This window comes from Perca flavescens, chromosome 1, assembly GCF_004354835.1.
Source record: "Perca flavescens isolate YP-PL-M2 chromosome 1, PFLA_1.0, whole genome shotgun sequence".
NCBI lineage: Eukaryota > Metazoa > Chordata > Actinopteri > Perciformes > Percidae > Perca > Perca flavescens.
In genome coordinates this window covers 40867944-40884645 of record NC_041331.1, presented here as the reverse complement: position 1 = coordinate 40884645, position 16702 = coordinate 40867944, and the positions used below count along the sequence as shown (strand labels likewise).

Here is a 16702-nt window from a genome sequence, read left to right as displayed (position 1 = left end):
CTAATGTCACACCCCTTGCACCCCTTAAGTGTTCTAATGGTTCATGTATTCATCCTTTGATAATTCATCATTGTGTACCACTATTTTACAGCTGCACATCATACTTTGCATCCATACAGTAGGTGTGTCTCAATATCTGTGGTAAGATACTGCTAACCCATTTAAACATTAACCACTGCACCTTGGATTTCATTAAAGTGGATATGTTTTTAGTGTTTACTCTGTACCATTTGTATTTACTTGTATGTATGTATGTTATCAACATGTAACTTTGCTGTCTTTTTGGCCAGCACACCATTGATTTATGTAAAATATATTATCAATGATGGAGTAGGTTGGCAGGTAGTTTGGGTTGTCATATGGTGCCACTCTGCAGGACTCCACAAACAGCTCAGTGTTTTCGACTGAGGAGGTGACCTCTATCTGCATGTGTATCCTTTGCTTATAGTCACACTTCAGAGGGTATAATTTGGGGTTTGGAAATTTTTGTTAGGATACAATTCAAATTGGTAGGTGAACGTGCAGAGGTCTTTCTCCGACACTGTAATATTATTTCTGTTTTCAGATTCAGATAACTTTATTAGTCCCCAAGGGGCAATTCAGTTTTACAGCCAACCCATCCATTAAGAGTTAAAGTTAAAAAGTGCATTAGCATACAATGTGTATCGTGTTAAAAAATAATAAAATAAACAGTAAATATGTACTGCAGCAGTCATACATCCCCTTGTATACAGATGCTTCTCTCTCTCCCCTAACATCCGCACATTTACACATGACCCAATCATTAAACAAACACACACACACACAGACACACACACACACACACACACACACACACACACACACACACACACACACACACACACACACACACACACACACACACACACACACACACACACACACACACACACACACACACACACATTCACCTGCCAATGACGGAACAGAGCAGCGTGGTGCAAGAACCAGTTTTGTTGTAGTTATGTGTATTCATTTAACAGTCTTGTATGTTGTCTTATAGCAGAGGGAAAGAATGAGTTGGCATAGCGGTTAGTTTTCCATATCGGCACATAGTAACCAATCCATTACTAAGTACATGATTTGGTTGGCACAATATTCTGTTTGCTTTCTGGACAACTCATGTTTTCTAGAGAGAACAGAGATCTTTTAACTGGGTATCAGTCATTTTTGAGCATACCTTAACAATGTCGCTCATGCTCTTTTTGTCTTTCACAGACAGACCATTAAACTAACATAAGAAAGAAAATATTAACAAGCTCTCAATGAAGGCTTGATAAAATGTGCATAGAATTATTTTACAGACACCAAAAGAGTTAAGCTTCCTCAGTAAGTATATTCTTTGGTTTACTCGCTTGATAATGCTATCAGTGTTCTCACTGAATTTCAGTTGCGGGTCAAACACTATGCCTAAGTACTTATATGTTTGGACTATTTGAAGATTTTCATTGTGTATTACACTTGGTTTTGGTTCGACACTGTGCTTCCTAAAGTCTATGATTAATTCTTTAGTTTTAGACACATTTAAATCAAGGAAGCTGTCGTCACACCATCTGACAAATTCCGTAAGGGCACTTTTATGGTCAGATTGGTTGCCCTGGAGAAGGGAAAACAGGGCTGAGTTGTCTGAAAACTACACCAAGTAGCTGTTCTCCCAAGATGACCTGCATTTGTCAGTGTATAATATAAAAAAGCAGGGAGGAGAGCATGCAGCCCTGGGGAGAGCCTGTGTTGGATACAATGACAGAGGACATATTTCCATTTACATAGACCTGCTGCCTTCTGTTTGTTAAAAAATGTAAAACTAGTAATAAGATCTGCTCGGGTAATTTAAAATATGAGGTTAATCGTTCAATTAGAATGTGAGGCTGCATTTTGTTAAAGGCTGAACTGAAGTCAGCAAATAAAAGTCTTGCATGTGATGCAGGTTTCTAGGATCTAGTTTATCTACAGTTAAGGGGATGATTGTGTCCTTCAGGATCTTTTCAAAGCACTTCATTACCAGGGAAGTTAGTGCAATTGGTCTGAATTCATTAAGGTCTCTAGAAGATTTTGTTTTGGGGATGGGTATTACTGTTGATGTTTTCCGTAAGTCAGGTATATCCCCACTGTCTATGTCCACTGAAGCTCTGTTTCATTTTTCCATGTTTGGGGTACTTGCATTAGAATTTCAGCGCCAGTTGACATTTCCTGGTGATCACCACATCATGTTTGTTGTTGGTGATTTCATTCTTGAAAGTTAGGTTTTCACCATTTTCTTGCAGAGTTAAAGGTTATGTATTCAGTCCTCATAGTGCTAATGAAAAGCAAAACCAATAGTTGAGAGAAGAGCACAGCAGGTAATGAAACCAATGACCCTGTGTTACCTCGATCTGTGAAACAGCCAAGTCACCCTTTAGCATCACCTGTATATGTCCATTAGCAAGGCAACACTTCCCTCTGTTGTCCGATTAAATTATGTGCAGTGTAGTTTTTACACATGATTACCGTTAGCAAGTAGTGTTTTCCAAGGATGGTAAAGGCATGTCCTGGGTCATGCCTTCGCCATCCAAGGTAAAAGAAAAATTCAATTTCAATTTCGCATTTCAAATTAGGTTCACAATACATGTAGGCCCACCTAGTTTTTGTCGCTTTTTCCAAAGTTTTTGGTGCTTTTCTTTTTTTTTTTTTTTACATTTTTGTTGCTTTATTTTGACATTATTTACGCCTTTTCTGGCAGTTTATGCACTTTTTTTCAATGTTTTAGACACTGTTTTAGAGTTTTTGACGCTTTACTCAATCTTTTGCCACTTTTTCTGAAGTTTTTGGTGCTTTATACGATATTTTTGGCACTTTCTGATGTTTTTGAAACTTTTTCAGACAATTTTGACACTTTTTTCAACGAATTTGTCGCTGGCTCAGGAACTTTTGTTCCTACATTTTTTTGAGGTTTTATGGGGCCCAAAATGTAAGTGAGAAGACTACACTATATGAAACATGCAAAAATACAATAAAATTCTTTGACTTTTTCTAAATTTTCTAAATAAAAGCATGTCAATAAACTCTACATGTCTGGCCCTTGATGGGATTCTCATTTTCCAGTGTCGCACTCTGGGAAACTGAGTTTGACACCCCTGCCATAGACCCATAGAAAACAAATCCTTGGAAGCCCTGATCAATGTTTTGAATCAAGAAACACTTCTGTTCTCTCCTGACTGTAATTCATCAAGTTTCCTTCCAAAAGTCACATAACAGTTGGACCAGGCTACTGAGCACCAGCTTCTCCTTTCCATCCAGTCTGCCTGCTATATGGAGCCAAGTATCTAACATTCTTGTTTCATTTGGTCCACTGTTGCTTCACAGAAAAATACAATCTTAAAAACAGAGACTATTACAACACAGCAACAGTTGATTTACAGCAAAAATGCTTCACATTCAATGGGAGAAGACTGTATTCATGTGTTAGAGAGAAAGAGAATTAAAGTGGACAAAAGCAAAAATATATGCAACAGAATATATGTTTTTATTGATCCATTAAGCAAGTGTATGATTATTGACTTTGGTTAAGCCATAAAGGGCTTTTGTCATGTAATGATGACATTGGAATGATTATGAATGGTTAGGACTACACATATCAAGCAAGATACTTTACGTTTTAAATCGTAGTGTAATACATAATAGTAGAAGCATTTGTAAGATATAGGCATAGCATAACATTTTTTCAAGGATATTAATTAGTTTAAGAGTAATGACTTTGCTTTATGTAGTCAAATGTAGTTAATACATGATTGGTATCCTGCACACGCTGCTGTCTTAACTTTCAAATGCGGACAAAGGTTGGTATTTGACCCTTGATAGTGTGGCTTTGTAGACGACCGTGGCACTGATCATGCCAACGGCTGCAAGGAGACATCCAGCGATGAAAACCAGGTTCAGATTCAGGTTGATCACTGGAGGGAAAATAAGCACAATTTCAATTTGACTTTGTCTGAAATCTAACTGGGACTCAAACAAGGGAAAACACTCTGTTTTCATACCTGGGCTTCTGGGGCTCTCTACTGATCTCCTTAAGCGCAGAGGACCCTGGGAAACGAAGTGCCTTGAACTCTGAGTGACAACCTCTCTCTTTGTGAGGTGATGTTGCTGATCATCTCGTCGTTTTCTGGAATTGATGCATCCCTGCGAGCACCTGGTGTCAGGTCTTCCTAATCTACAGATTATGACTGAACAGCTGATGTACACCTGAATGCAACAGAACACGCTGTCATTATGTCAGCAGACATAATAATAACAATAACTTTATTTGTATAGCAACTTTAAAAACAATAGTTTACAAAGTGCTTTGACAGTGGAAACAAAAGCACATTGCTAAACTAATTCTTCAAAATATTGTTTGCTTTTTTACAATTTCTGGAATTGTTAAAGGGATGTTTAATTATTTATCATTTATCAATTATTGATATAATAAATGCCTCAGGTGTTTAGAGAATCAGGTCCTCTTCTTAAATTGGTTGTTAATGCCCTGTGGCTTCATGTATTTGTTGTTTCACATAGTGTATTTGAAGCCTGATGAAGCTCCATTACCAACACATTGGCCTCTAACAAAGTTCTTCTTCCAGTCTAACCACATAGTCCATTCTTTACCTGGTCATGCAAGCCGATAAACTTGAAGGCATCCAAGCTGAACCTGAATTTTGTGTCGTGGGCGCGGCTATAATTTTTAACAGTCGGGTCCACTTTACACCTATCATCAGAGCAAAACAAAACAAACTGATGTGAAATATTGCCTCTGTAACTCTGTGCATTACAATTGGTGATATTTTAGGGACAGAGGTATTGTTCTATTGAAGTTATTTACAACATAAGGAAAAGAAGTATATAATGCCAAAGATGAAGTAAGTGAAGCATTCACTTTAACATCCTGACATGGTCCTATTGCATAGATGAGCGTCTAAGGTAAGAGAAGAAAATCAATCTACAAAGTGAAACACTGGTCGAAGTTAGAGAGACATTTAATTTCCATCTATAAGTCCATTTACAGACTGTATGTGGTGTACTCATGCCTACCCTTTATCAATGATGGAGTAGGTTGTCTCGTAGTTTGGAATGTCGTATGGTGACGCACTGCAGGACTCCACAAACAGCTCAATGTTTTCAATTGAGGAGGCGACCTCTATCTGCATGAAAAGCGTTTGCTCACTATCACAGTCCAGAGGGTATGAATCTGGTGTAAGCGGGGCTTGGAACTGCTTATCAGGATAAAATTCAAAGTTGTAGGTGAACGTGCCGAGGCCTTTCTCCGACTCTACGACATTCTTCCTGTGTGCACTGAAGCTCTGTTTCACTTTTACACTTTTGGGGTACGTGCATTCGAACTTCAGTTCCAGAAGACATTTCCTGATGATCACGTCGTTTATGTTGTTGACTAAGGTGACTGTATTCTTGAAAATTAGGTTTTCACCATTTTCCTGCAGAGTCAAAGGTTATGCATTCAGTCCTCATACTGCAAATAAAAAGCAAAACCAATAACTGAGGGAAGAGCACAGCAGGTAATGAAACCAATGAGCCTGCGTTACCTCGATCTGAGTGCCACAACCGTTGAGGGGGACTTCAGCGAAGAAGTGAGTGCTGTTGGAGCTGAGGCGGCAGGCGGCGTTGGTGGCGTCATTGATCCGTAAATCCACCTTAATGAGTTTACGATATTTAGACTTCTCAACCCCTATTATCATTTTGGACTCATCGCAGATCACACCGGATTTAACTAGAACAAGAGACATATTTTCAAACAAGTTAAAAAAATACACATGCTGAAAACTGTGAATATTCTCAAATTAATATTGGGTGATAAAAACCTGTATGAAGCAATATTTTTGACAGGAAAATATTGCTTAATGTAGTAATAATAACAATACATTCATTTATATATAGCACCTTTAAAAACAGATTACAACCTGCTTTGACAGACAAAGCAAAAGCAGGATACTCAGAAGACAAGATAACAGAGAGCCAAACAGTATGGCCAAATATAAGCAAGAGAAAATTAATGATAGATAAATACAAATAAATGATTAAGAGCAATAAAAGCAGGCTATAAATATTGGCAATATTAGGGTTCAAGCCATTAGAAGTTGTAAGCTGCGAAAGATCAAGATCTTTTTCTTTTTAAGATTATTCTTTGGGCTTTTCTGCCTTTATTTGATAGGACAGCTAAGGGAGAAAGGGGAGAGAGAGGGGGAAGACATGCAGGAAATCGTCACAGGTCGGAGTTGAACCCTGGACCACTGCGTCGAGGCATAAACCTCTCAGCATATGTGTGCCTGCTCTACCACTGATCCAACCCGGCCACAGGATCAAGACCTTTGAGAGCTTCCCACGCCTGCAATTAAGATAACAAACAGGTTTTAGGCAATTCGACAGACATTTAATTTATGACCAAATCTGTGCTGGGCAACACCGTCACCCTCTTTCGGTCAATTTAGAAAGCATTGTTTCTTCAGCTTAGTTAAAGATATCCACCAAGTTTGGTGATGTACAGATGGACAAAGTTTCAATGAGTCATGGCCAATTTTGTGCCAGGCCTAGGCAATTGTTTAAAACAGGTGCCGCCCCCTTATGAGCGATTTCAAAAGTTTACATGTGGTTCAACATCTTTTGTTGTTATTTAAAGGAAGCCAGAATGTACAACTTTTTTGATCTGTGGTTTCAAGCTTAAATATATTTCCAGATTTCTGCCAGCGAGTTTCATATTTACAAACAAGTTAAGTTGAAGAAAATGTTTTGCCATCCAACAGTTAACATCACTAAAGCCGCCTACACATAATCCGTGGTAGAACCGTGAGGTAGGGAGCAGAGCAGAAAGGCAAAGCGCAGCGCAGGAACATTCTGGAAGTTCAATTCAATTCAATTCAATTTTATTTATAGTATCAATTCATAACAAAAGTTATCTCGAGACACTTTACAGATAGAGTAGGTCTAGACCACACTCTATAAATTCCAAAACCCCAACAGGCAAGTTGTTTTTGAAAGGTCAGCGGCAACTTAGTCTCGCTTTGCCAGACCATTCACACGCTGCGGAGCGGAGGAGGGTCTGGCTACTCCACATAGCATTGTGGGATGGGAGAAAAATGTGCTCTGGTTTATTGTCATTTCTTTAAACCAATATCAATCGTATTCGGCAGTGCTTAGCGCCGGACGGAGTCGCTGCAAAATAGTCGTGCAAAAGAAAACTCAGATTGGGCAGATAGTCTAGCTAGTTGTCTGGATTTACCCTGCAGAGATCTGAGAAGCAGTTAACCATAGCCCTCATAAATCCACCAGAGTTTAAAATTCCAACAAAAAAGCAAGCGGAAGGAAAATACATACGTACATGCATACATCAATCCTGGAAGTGGAACTTCAAGGATGAGCTTGGCGCAAATCCGCTCCTCCTATAGGAAATCCATGGAGCGACCAGCGCGTAGAAGTTTTATCGCGGATAGTGTAGGCGGCTTAAGACAATTGAAGCAGCTAGGCTTTTTGGGTCACCAGGTGTCAGGGGAAGATATATCTGTGTGTCTTCTGCATAGCATTGCATAGAGACATTGTGACGTTGGATGGTTTTGTCCAAGTGGAGCATGAAAATAGGAAATAAATTGGACCTAAAATTGAACCTTGCGGTACACCGCAGAAAATATAATTCGCTAAAATGACAAGGGAACTTCCTTAACCTAAAATAAAATTCTGGGGTAAGAGTGATTTGCTAAAATTAAAGAAGCAAGAGCATTCTTCTCTTCTAACTGTCTTTTGATAATTCCTTATTGTGTTTTTCTAGATGTCATAAAATACAATAAAAGTTTTTTTCCTCCAATTTCGTTAATTTCTCCTACGGTCTCTCTTTAATTCCTGGGTGAATTCCTTTAGCCAGGGCTGGAATATTCTATATGACCTTTTGTAGTTATAGGGGGCAACAGATTCCAGGACATTCTGACAGGCGTGATTAAAAGAGGAAACCAGGTCCTCTCTGTTAAAATACAGATTAAAGGCAGTTAAAGAAGCAGAAGGAAAAAGCTCAAAAAACCTGCTAGCAGTATTATATATCATATTTAATTCTATAACAATATATGTTGTATGCTTATGTTGCTACTTGTCTATGTAAGGATATGTAAGTAAGCAGGTGTTTATTACCAGGATAAACATGACACAGGAAATACACCAGCCATGCAGCCAATATTGGGCCCTTCAACATAGCTGTAAAGATGTTGTTTCTCCCCTGCTGTTTCTTTGCTGGAATCTCTTAAAATGTAATCCGCTGCAGGTCACCGATCAGAACCAGACAGATGTCTTCAGCTCCAATGCGTTTATTTCCACCACCACAACCACATTCCTTCTGCACACCTGTCTGGTGAATAAGTGATTTTGTATAAAAGCAACATCATATACAAGAATAAATATAACCATAAACAACACAAGAATGTATACAGTACATGTGAACAAAATAAAACTACTTAACTGCAATGAAGTGCAAACTGGCCAACAGCATGGCATGAAAGCGTACAAGCAACAGGCATCTCTGAAGCTGCAACAGCCAAGTTGCTCTTTAGCATCACCTGTATATGTCCATTAGCAAGGCAGCACTTCCCTCTGTTGGCCAATAAATTATGTGCAGTGTAGTTTTTACACATGACTACCGTAAGCAAGTATTGTTTTCCAAGGATGGTGAAGGCGTGTCCTGCTCTACTCTGCTTTACTCTGCTTCTGATTGGCTTACCCTTACATTATTACCCTAATCCTAACTAATCCCACACATTTTACCTAAACCTAACCAACCCAACCAATGAAGGCAACGAGTACTAGCCAATCCGAAAGAGAGTAGGGCGGGTCATGCCTTTGCCATCCAAAAAAATAATAATTGGCATCCAGTAACTCCTAAATTACATAAGCTGTACATACCTTGTAATGAGTGGCCCTATGATGTGGTTGTTTGGTACATTCATGTTAGTTACATTGCAAATTAACCCAAGGCAAACTTAACTATACAAGTGTCCAAGAACTTTGATCAAATTAAAACACAGATGAAAGGGTCAAAGTTTAAGATAAAAACATGGACAACACCCAAAAACAACTTCACGGCTATTTTAATGAACACGGTGCCATGGTTGGCATTGCTAAGCCTCCGTCCTGATTGTTGTATAGTCACGCCCCTAAAGCATCCCCTGCTTTATCATGAATTTTAAAATAAATGGGACCATAATTTACAAAATGAATATCATGCTGTATTGAAGAAGACTTGAAACTCCAGATTGAGACCATAAATCCATTATGAAAATGTTTACAAAGGTAATAAATCAAGTAAGGAGTAAGATAATTTTCTCATAGACTTCTATACAAGCAGACCTCTTGCAACTTGTGGAGTTGCCCCCTTCTGGAAGTTAAATAGAATGCAGTTTTAAGGCACTTAACGCATTGGCTTTACTTTTCAGACCCGGAAGCTCTGTCCATTAATTTCAAGCCACAGGGCATCTGTAATTTTGGTTGTCTCACCTTTAGTGAGGAGCTGCCCAAAAGCTCTGATTCAGGATACACTACTTGTGGGAGACAGAGTTTGGGGTAATATAATTGGGGTGATAGCCCAAAGGTTGTTGAGGTTGAGGATTCCTTTGACTTCAATAAGTTGTGTCCTCAGCACCTTCTCTGTCACCTGCTGGGCTCCATGTGTGACCTGCAAGGATTGTTGCAACAGGCAGTTACTTGCCAGCTAAAGACACCTTGGGCCAAATGTGTCTGTAGCTGGCATTCTCTTTGGAAGCTACACTCTGCAGGCATTTGTCTACGTACGTACTACCTGACTGCACCACCAGGCTGAGTCTGGTCCAAGATGTTTTTGCAGTGCATATGTGGCACAGCAGGAACTGCAGGTTGTGCCGAAGGGGAGCACTCTCCATCCATAAACTGTGGACTGTTCACATTTAAGATCTCTCTAGACGAAGCGGTAGAGAGGCTAATCTTCTGGGAGGAGCTACACTTGGTGGCATACCACGTATATCTCTGGTCACAGCATGTTGCTTAAAGAGTAAATACCCTGGCACTAAAAGGAGCAATTCAAGACTATGAGGGGCTTCAAGTCATGTACCACTGTGTGGTGGAGAATGTACCAACTGGTTGGCGAGTATTCTGCACCATCATGCTCCAGTATGATGATGTAGCCAGCTTGTTACAGCCTCTGTATCTCTGTGAGGTAGGATGTAGCTAGCTCTGGAGCTTTAGACAGCCTGTTCTTCTGAAGGGGAACATGGCCTCATGGGTGCACAAAGTTCAGGGAAGTCCTGGACACCGAGAAGACGAGTGGGATAGTGGTACAAGCCATCTACCTCCATCTGCTGAATCTTTGCATCCAAGCAGTTAAGGTTCTCTTTAACTTGATGTGATCTCATGCTGGCCCTTTCGCTCCATCAGGGTAGCATGTCCTCTGCCATAACCTCTAAACCTTTTCATAAAGGTGTAGAACGTGAAGAAGCAGTGTTGCTCTGTGACCCTGAATTGTCCATCCAAACCAGGATCTGACTGCCATGCACTGGCTCCACTGTTGTTCTTAGATGCGATGGTCTGAACTTAACAGCCAGAGTGGATGGACGTTCATAAAGTGTTAAATGGGCAGCTCCCTCAGATGCTTGAATTTCCACCACAGAGATCTTACTGGGTAAGTGTTCTCCCCTAAGCCCAGTTTTGGTGCTGTGAAGGCTCCCTTCATGTTGAAAACCCATTTAGAGGAACTTTCTGGTGAGAAAGATGGTGTTGGAGACAGGTACCCCTTCAATTCACACAATGACATTCCTTCTAAACAACTGTCTACTTTAGTGGTTCTGTATAAAATCAACACAATTTACAAGAATAAATATAATTGTAAATAACACAATAATGTGTACAGTGTATATGAAAAATGCACAACTATATACAGAGTACACTGTGCAAAGTAGCGCAAACTGGCCAACAGCAGTGAAGTAGCATGACAGTGTACAAGCAACAGGCATCTTGAAGCTGAAACAGCCATGTTGAAACAGTCACACTCCCAACGTGTCGAAACCAGACGCTTGGTCAGCAGCCTTTGACGTCAGTTACTGACGCAAAAAATCTCCTATCGCATCTCAGTTGGACGCAGGTGACTTGCAACTAATTCCAATGTAATCCCATCGGCGGCGATTTTTGACGATCTGGGTAATTTTTCAACGCGCTTGGTCGGGACCCCGGGAATTTTTGACTGATTTGGCGTCATTTTTAAACTTGCAGGGTAAAACCATTTAGTGTAATATAATGAGTGTGGTTAAATAATATATGTTTAAGTGACATGCGGGACAAGAATCCCGGTCTCTTGGGATAAAGTACTGTGTTGTGTGACCCATCCACCACCCCAACCTGTGTCCTAATGCAGATTTCGGTCTTTCATACTACTTGCTACCGTTGTCAATCTTCATACTTCGTCATCTTACTGTGCCGCGGTCGAGCTGCTGCTCTGCCCTGTGCGTCCCATACAGACACTAAAGGGTGCCTTGTGCGTTATTATCGAACCCACGCAACTTCTAGGCAAAACCCGCCCTTCAATAGCGTTCACACGCTACTATTGGCCTGGCGTCCATGCTTACGCAAGGTAATGGAACCCAAAGCTTAACTACTCAAGGTCAATGCCTAACCCCAACCAATCGGGCTGCTTCGTAGGGCGGGACTTGCCTAGAAGTTGCGTGGGATCCATAATAACGCGTGCCTTGTGCATCTGTATTGGGCACTATGAGCCACTGACAAAGCATCAGTATTTGACGAGTTGGGATTGAGAATGGGTTGGCCAAGTCACTCTTTATCAGCAGGTTTATGTCCATTAGTAAGGCAGCACTGCCCTCTACTGGCTGCTAAACTATGTGCAGGGTAATCAAACCAATTATTAAAAGCGGACTGAGTTAGAAACTGTACATGCCTTGGTACCGGTATGTAATAAGCGTCCCTACGGTGCGGCCGTTTGGTACATTGATGTTTGTCACACATAGATGAAGTTACACACTACTAACTGTAATGCAGTTAACTAACACATACTTAGGCAAACAATTAACACTGGTGGAATCTTACCAAGTAGGCTACATTTACTCAAGTAGTTTTGGATACTTTTCAGATTTCAGACAGTTTTCCATCCCCTGTCCAGTGAAAACCACGTATCTCCAGCAGAGTTATTATAGTAAAGTAAATAATGAAGTAAACTGAAACTAAATAAAAACTAAAACCTTCAAGAAAAACTAAACTGAAACGATATTGCCAGGTTGCAAAGCTAATAAAATAAAAATGAACCTAAAACATTTCAGTTTTAGATTTTTTAGCAATAATATTTTATGACTGGAAAAAAGAGAGGGCATTCATTTCCGTCAACTCTCATTGTGACACTGAACCACAGAAATTGAACTTTCTGAACTCTGAAACTTGACATGAGATGCAGCCAGTGGCGATTTAGACCCTTTTTAGGGGGGCTCAAGACCACTTAAATTTCATCTTAGCCCCCCTAAAAATTACAGTATAATAATAAAAAACAAATTCTATTCTATTTTTATTTATTTTTTATCAATTTTAGTGCTTCAAGTTATAGTTTGCAAACGTGTCTGTTAGTGACAGAGGACAATTACAGGTTCAAAGAAACTATGCACCTGTAACCCAGTCAAGGAAAGTTTTATTTTTTATTTATTTATTGTTTACACCTCATTATCAATTCATTTGATTCTGGTAGTCCATAAAGGGTCTTTTGTAATTGTTTCTTATGTTAAATATTTAGCATTTATCCTCTGTAATAATAATAAATACATATATTCATTGTTATCCAGTGAAATTACTGATTTAGCAGGGGGGTGGGGTTAAGACTTTTGCAAGGCACTGTATCCTGTCACATTCTCATTAGGGGCTGAGCCCCCCTACAGGTCTGATCCTAGAATCGCCCCTGGATGCTGCTGTGCCTTAACAGCTTCACATCAGACACGAAATTAGCACAAATTTGAACTTTAAACATCATGGCCATGCCTACAGTTCTTCATGTATTTTTCATGTATATACATGAGACATTAAACCTGGCCTTTACAAAACTGTAAAATTAAAACAATAGCCCATAAAAACTAAAACACTTCTTAAAACACTGAAAACTAAATCGAAACTAAAAAGTCCAAAATAAAATAAAAAATACTGATTGGAAATTCCAATCTATAATAACCATGTATCTCCAGATGTGTTGATGTTGAATGTTTGTGATAAACTGAAGGATGAAGTCTTCCTTTACGTGGTGAGAAAATGAGTTCTTCTTAAACTAAATAAAGTCTTTAAAAAGTATCTCGGATCAGCTTTACTGTCACAGAGCTGAAAACAGGGCTGTTTTTCTGACACCATGACAAGTTTTAGAACTTTTTAGAGAGACGTGGTTCTCACAGGAGAGCAACGCTACAAACATATGATGATCTTATTGAATATGAAGCATGTAAGCTATAGATTAAACTACCCAATAGTAGGCTATATAAAAAGGCAGTTAATCCTTAAACATCTACTGCAGTAAAATGCTACTTATACATTAATGCAGCAGGCACATTAATCCAGAAACATCAGAGATAATAAAACACTCACACAGAACATTTTACTATACAATGAGTAGCCTATTTTGCTAATAATACTTACATCCTTTTACCTAATCAAGGCTGTGACGCATTTCCCACCAGATGGCAGATGGTATCGAGCTGTACCGTCCGTAACGTCCGCGGAGAGTCTCGCAGTGCCGGACTGAGATCAGGAGAAAGGGAGCGGATCTGGGTGTAGTTTGGTTTCCCCTAAGTCCGCGTCAAGTGCCAGAATTCAGGTCGGGGGAGAGAAAGTAGGGGAGTGGGCAACGTTTTAAAATCCGAATAGACACAAACATGTAACTTATTGTGTTTGTTTTCATTTTAAATTCAAACTTCTCAACATTTTGTGGTTCTTTTTTTCGACACACTCTCACTTTTCCAGACGTTGTTGTCACTTTTTTTTCCGCCAAGTTTTTGGTCACTTTTTCCGATGTTCTTGTCGATTTTTCGTGCGTTTTTTAGGCTTATTTTCCGACATTTGTATCCCTTTTTTCAACGTTTTTTTGGTTGAAAGAAACCCACATTTCTTCTGAGAATGGGTCAAATATGACCCGCGGACAACAGGAGGGTTGATATTAAAAGTATTTGTATTAATATCCGGACCCTGTTCATGTATTGAATGTATCAGCTTGCTTGTTAAATGAACATTACTGCGATGGCTGCAAAGAATTTTGGTTTTTGCAGAACTGTTGTTGAAAATATCTTCATTAGGCGTAGCTTAATCTGGCTGCAAAACAATTTTGGTTTTGGCAGAAATGTTGTTGAAAATGTCTAAACCCTAAACCCTTGAGATGCAGCATCTCGTTTTCGAGGCGGTCCTTAACAATAAAACATACCGTAGGCCTACAATCATAATTAGACACAACAGTTAACAAAACGAAAACAGACACACACACACACACACACACACACACACACACACACACACACACACACACAAAATAAACATCAGTCCGTCATAATCAAGTTTATGGCAGAGCAAGAATAAAACTGGATATTAATAATAGGCTAATATTAGAAGACGTTTTATGGTGTTGTAACTGTGACGGCCATGCCAAATGAAATCTAAGAAAAAAAAGCTGAAAAAAGGGTACAGAGTTCATCTCAAAGAGAAAGAAGCGAAGAAACGGCTGTGTCTGTCTGGGAATCTAACGACCTGCCAGAAAATGACCAGATATGGTGTTGTGGCAGCTGCAGCTGTGAGTGCCATGGCAGAAAGTTCTGGCCACACTGAGCAGTTTTTTTTCACTTTTAACAAGTAGCGTGTTGCAGGCATACGTCTTTAAGTTAGTTTCTTAAAACTGTAAAAATAAATCAAGATAATTCCAATATTCTGCTGAGTAGGCTATATATAAAATATAAAATAATAGCCTATATATATTTTTTTCAAATACATTCCTAATGAGTCATACTGTTTCATTTATTTATTTTTTATTTTTTTCTATAGGGCTAAAATAAATATAATTATTTATTTTCTGCTTTTTTTATATTTTTGGGGGAGCATTTTAGGCCTTTAATTCCACATGGCAGATGAAGACATGAAAGGGGAGAGAGAGGGGGAATGACATGCAGCAAAGGGCCGCAGGTCGGAGTCAAACCCGCAACCGATGCGCCGAGGAGTAACCCTCTATATACAGGGGCCCGCTCTACCCACTGAGCTAACTAAAACTATATAGCTATACAAACTATAGGTGATAATAACAAAATGTAGAACGACATTTTGATTTCGGGACGTTTTACATTTACTTCGGGATTTTGTTTTCTTTTTTTTTTCGGGACGGTGGTAGGCCTACACATGCCCATCTTTTTTTTTTTACGATTATATTTGGCATTTATTGCCTTTATTTATTGGACATTTATTACATTTATTATTATTTATTAAGTCAGGAAAGTGGGAGAGAGGGGGGGATGACATGCAGACAAGGGCCTGAACCCGCGGCCGCTGCGACAAGGACTGAGCCTCTGTATATGGGGCGCACGCTCAACTAGGTGATCTAACCAGGCACCCCACACATCCCCATATGATGGTAGCTGATCTCGTGCTCCACCTGGTATTTCTACCCTTCCTTGTTTCACATTGGGGGGGATTTTAACCCCATTGCCTGCAATCAGTCCTTTCCATCCGAAGCCTGGTAAAAATGTGTGTCTCCATCTGGAGGCAAGGATCTGGAAGGAGGGGGGGGAAAGATCCTTGGAACAATTGGTCAATAATTTTAACCAAAAAGTCTCTTTCCAAAAGTCACATAACAGCTGGCATGTCTTTCTTCTTTCTATCCAGTCTGGCTGCTGCCTGCAGCCAAATATCTGCTCTGATGTGTCTGTACTTTTTGTGTCTTCTCCGTGACACGTCCAGGTTTTATATTAAATAAATATAAAAATATTTCTAAAATCATTGTGTTAATGTCCGACTGGTGTAAGTTATATATGAAAACTCAGTCTTTTAGTTAAAACTGTACTTTCAAAACACAGTACTTTAGTAATACTAATAGGTAGCCTAATTAGTTACATTCCACTACTGTGTGTGTGTGTGTGTGTGTGTGTGTGTGTGTGTGTGTGTGTGTGTCTATCCCCGAAGGAGGGTAGGAAAGACCCATGTATGGACCATTGTTTTAAAATCAAACACTGGCTTGTGTTCTCTCCTGACTCACTGTGACTCATCCAGACTCTTTCCAAAAGTCACATAACAGCAGGACCTGAGCACCAGCTTCTCCATTCCATCCAGTCTGACTGCGAGATGGAGGCAAATCTGGTTTCACTGAGTCCACTAGAGTCCACTGTTGGAGGACAGATGGATGGATGGATAGATAGATAGATAGATAGATAGATAAATAGATAGATAGATAATGGATAGTTCACCTGGTAGAGCGTTTCACATCTTCAGATGTCCTATAGGCTATATTAAAAGGCCTAACATTCCCAAAAAAATAATCTTAAAAAAAATGGATGGATATATATATATATATATATATATATATATATATATATATATATAGAGAGAGAGAGAGAGAGAGAGAGAGAGAGAACAATGGATGGACTTGACTAATCCCAAACTGGAAAATTACTGAAATCATTAAATAAACACCAGCTAGAGACAT

At 39.5% G+C, this 16702-nt stretch overlaps 1 protein-coding gene across 4 annotated transcripts; it reads right to left on the bottom strand.

Annotated features, from left to right (window-relative positions):
- Positions 1-3500: 3500 nt before the first annotated feature.
- On the bottom strand, positions 3501-13833 carry LOC114559839 (ZP domain-containing protein-like). Of its 4 annotated transcripts, none has more exons than XM_028584807.1 (7): positions 13666-13833; positions 8164-8377; positions 5577-5761; positions 5068-5468; positions 4645-4744; positions 4038-4242; positions 3501-3950 (listed from the first exon to the last, which is right to left on the bottom strand). In XM_028584807.1, the coding sequence occupies exons 2-7, from the start codon at positions 8222-8224 to the stop codon at positions 3814-3816; spliced, it is 1089 nt and encodes a 362-aa protein (XP_028440608.1). In that variant the 5' UTR covers positions 8225-8377; positions 13666-13833; the 3' UTR covers positions 3501-3813. The 4 variants fall into 4 exon arrangements, with proteins under 4 accessions (XP_028440608.1, XP_028440619.1, XP_028440629.1 ...); XM_028584818.1 differs by having other exon boundaries at positions 8164-8373; XM_028584828.1 differs by having other exon boundaries at positions 13676-13833.
- Positions 13834-16702: the final 2869 nt, after the last annotated feature.